This window comes from Anneissia japonica, unplaced genomic scaffold (assembly GCF_011630105.1).
Source record: "Anneissia japonica isolate Jap-2015-1 unplaced genomic scaffold, ASM1163010v1 scaffold24_len2511860_cov200, whole genome shotgun sequence".
In the NCBI taxonomy this organism is placed as follows: Eukaryota; Metazoa; Echinodermata; class Crinoidea; order Comatulida; family Comatulidae; genus Anneissia; species Anneissia japonica.
In genome coordinates, this window is record NW_022730786.1 from 2,145,662 (window position 1) to 2,149,096 (window position 3,435).

The following is a 3,435-nucleotide window of genomic DNA, read 5'->3' on the forward strand; positions in this document are numbered from 1 at the left end:
CAATCTTTTTTTTTAAATTTCTTTTGAAACGAGACTTAGTCGAGACTTTTATACCTTGTTTATATTTTTAAGGATCATCAGAGGAGGGCGGAAAAAATAACATTTTGTTATTTTATTTATCAAATAGTTTTGCCAAAAACATCCAAACGGAGGAGAAAATGAGAATAAAATTTTATCGGTGAATGTAAACAGTGTAGCAATTGGATTGTTAAATGTTTTGATTTATATAATGAGGAAGAAATATACATATACAGTGAGATTTCAAGGCAGTGGCGGGGGTAAATGCAGAAATAAGAACTTATTTTCTGAAATAATAATTTTTTTTTGTCGCAGCGGGTACGCTTAATTGTCCACACATAAAATTTTATTTTTATTCGAAATCATTATTGGCGGGCGACGGCTTCGCTAAACAAGGTATAAAAAGTCTCTCCTTAACTGAAACGTATTTTTACTACAGCAAATAACTTGATTTCATCGAGGAAATAAAGTTATTGATTACAATGCAAAAATTGAGGCGTTATTATAGAAAAGTCCAAGGTCCAATACTAGACGATTTATATTGAAAACAAAAATTACAAAAACAAAAAAATTCCTTTTTGGTTACCATACTGTCTTTTATCAATAGCCGGTTTTATTGTTTTTAGTATAATTTTAGCAACCTTACCCTCAGCAACTTTTGCCAGTGTAGGAGTGAGGGACACAGGTCTAAGTTTATTAATGTTAGGTGGGTACTCTTTAGGGACAGGGGTCACGTTCGCTTCTTTCCATTGGGATGGCACTCTACCCTCTTTTAAAGAAGAGTTTATAAGATCAGTAACTGGAACAGTTAATTCAAATGCACATTGTTTAAGTACCCTAGGTGGGAGATTGTCAGGTCCACCTGCCTTTTTCTCGTTCAGTCTACAAAGGTCTTGATGGATTTCCCAAGTCTGAAATTTAGGGGGTGGCATAGGGCTTGGGAGATACGCTGGAAGTTTTTCAATGACCAATGGTGGTTGAATTTGGGAAAAACTAGCTATATGCAAGTTAATTGCGTTAGCAATAGCCACATGGGCCTCACAGTCGACATTAGGGACATGAATCAAGGGATCTTTTAATTTTTTCATGCCCCCCAGGTTCTTCACTTCCCTATGCCACTTCCCGGGATCGGACGTTTTTAGGGGTCTTACTTTACGTGCATGGAAGGCACTCTTTGCTTTCTTAATCTCAATATATGTTTTTATATAATATATAAAAACATTCATCAAAACACATTACTGTACATTAAAATACATAATTTTGAATTAAAATAAAACAAAATTGTATACAAAAGGCAAGAGACAAAGAGTCTTTAAAAATAAAACAGATCACATTCGAATTAGAACTAAAGTATTAATGAAAAAAATATATATTCAATCGTAACCTAATTAATTTAATCACAGAATAAAAGCAATATGTAAATATAGGCCTAATTACATTAAATTTACAAATGACTTTCTTATTAGACATAACAGCATTATGTTGAATTATACTATAATCAAATGATCAATATACAAATATTGCTACTGGCATAAAGACGTTTATTTTACCTTCAAATTGTCATTCAATTTACCAAAATTGTTCACTTAAAGGACACAAAACAGAACTCTAAATAGTCGCAACGAACGAGTGAAGGAAGCCTGTCTCTAAAATGTTAAATTGAATTTTTGATTGACAAGGCAAATTATATACGTCCGTAAAATTTAGTGTTTATGGGACATGCGCTTGCCTCTTTCCCTGCTTTGATTGGTCAGTTAAATAAAAAATAAGGAAGCGGATATGTGTGCCACTTTAGTGTTTGCGGGACATGCGCGTACATCTTGCCCTGCTCTAAATTTTCAGTTAAGTAAAAATATTAAATCGGACCTGTGTGCCACTGTACCTAAAATGTTAATAGGTTGAATGATTGATTGATTGATTGATTGATTGATTGATTGATTGGCAAAAAAATAATCTATCCACATACCAACCCAGGTACGTTAGTGTTTGTGGGACTTTCGCGTACCTCTTGCCCTGCTCTGATTGGTCCGTTGTTCAATCCATTTTTATTTCAACATTATTCTAGAAAAAAAACAACATTTAACACCGCCCTCTAAACTCCACTTAGTCCATGTTTTAGATATTGTGGACTTTAAATAAGTAGGCCTATACAAATTGGTGGTTTCGTCTCATGGTCACAATTCGACCAACACTTCGCTTATCCACACAACAGAGATAGTACAACAATGCCAGACGGAGTTGATCAAGGTTCCACCAGTAATGGACGTGACTCCATTATTGAGGTTGAGGTAAGTGTAGTAGTGGGTTAAGAGTACGGGTGACGGGAGGGGTGTGGTAAATTTGTCGGAATTGTCAGTATCCTCAGTAGGTGAATGTTACCCCTCCCCATCTTACACTCTCCACTCGGGTGCCGCCCCTGAAAATTCTAAATCATATAGGCCTACAATTTGCTAAAAAAAGTAGTAGCAGTAGCGTTAATTTCGATGAAATAGTTATATATATTGTCACAACATTCTATAACAAAGGCTGACCGGGGCGAGTTACATACACAAAATCATATTTCACGACAAGTGTTCTGTTTACCATGTTACGCTCATAAAGAGAAACCTGTGTTATTTGTAAATCTATTGTTGAGCTCATTGGTGTATTCAAGTGCAGTTCAAATGAGTGAAGACGTATGGCCTTCAAAAGCTGTATATAAAAATGACGAGGTTTAATTGTATGTCATCACGTAGATATGTTTTATCATTGTTATTATTAATATTATTGTTATTAATATTATTTTCATTATCGTTAGTGATTAATGTTATTATTATATTGTTAAAGAAAGTAGTGTTTGATGGCTAATACGGTTGTTTTCCAATCACAGTGTTGTGTGTTAAATTCCTGTGACGGTAGCAGATTTTTTTTTTCACGACCTAAAACAACCGTCAGTCTCATAGAGTACGGTATATGCGTGTTTATCTGCTTGTTTGTCTGTCTCGTGAAGGGTTTTTATTTTTAGCTGTTTGGAATACCTTTAGCTATTGGCGTCAAATAAACAATAATATAAACATGAATAAGGATAACATTATTTATCCAAGAATTACACTTTTTGATCAGTGGCACACGTCCAAGAGGGCGGTAAATCCTTTTAATAAAATGAATACAAAAAAATATATAAATAACAAGTATAAAATGTATGAAAAACAGTGCTTAGTACAATTGTAACACCGTTGTAGAGCTTGTATAAGAATGTAGAAGAATAACGGAACGAGTTTCAATCGTGTATATATATATATTTTGCCACTAACCACTCTCTGAATGATATCACTATAACTGGCATTAAACTTTGTAATGGGACTGATACAGTTCGGAAGAAACATGAAGAGAGACTTATCTACAAATTAGGCACTCTAGCTCCAGCAGGTATAAACG

At 34.3% G+C, this 3,435-nt stretch overlaps 1 protein-coding gene across 1 annotated transcript in view; it reads left to right on the forward strand.

Moving 5' to 3' along the window:
• Positions 1 to 2,147: 2,147 nt before the first annotated feature.
• LOC117115106 (solute carrier family 23 member 2-like) overlaps positions 2,148 to 3,435 on the forward strand; it is a 15,659-nt gene continuing 14,371 nt past the window's right edge. Inside the window, exon 1 of the mRNA XM_033258774.1 lies at positions 2,148 to 2,306. Coding sequence (XP_033114665.1) covers positions 2,244 to 2,306 — 63 coding nt within the window. The 5' untranslated portion in view covers positions 2,148 to 2,243. The remainder of the gene's footprint in view (positions 2,307 to 3,435) is intronic.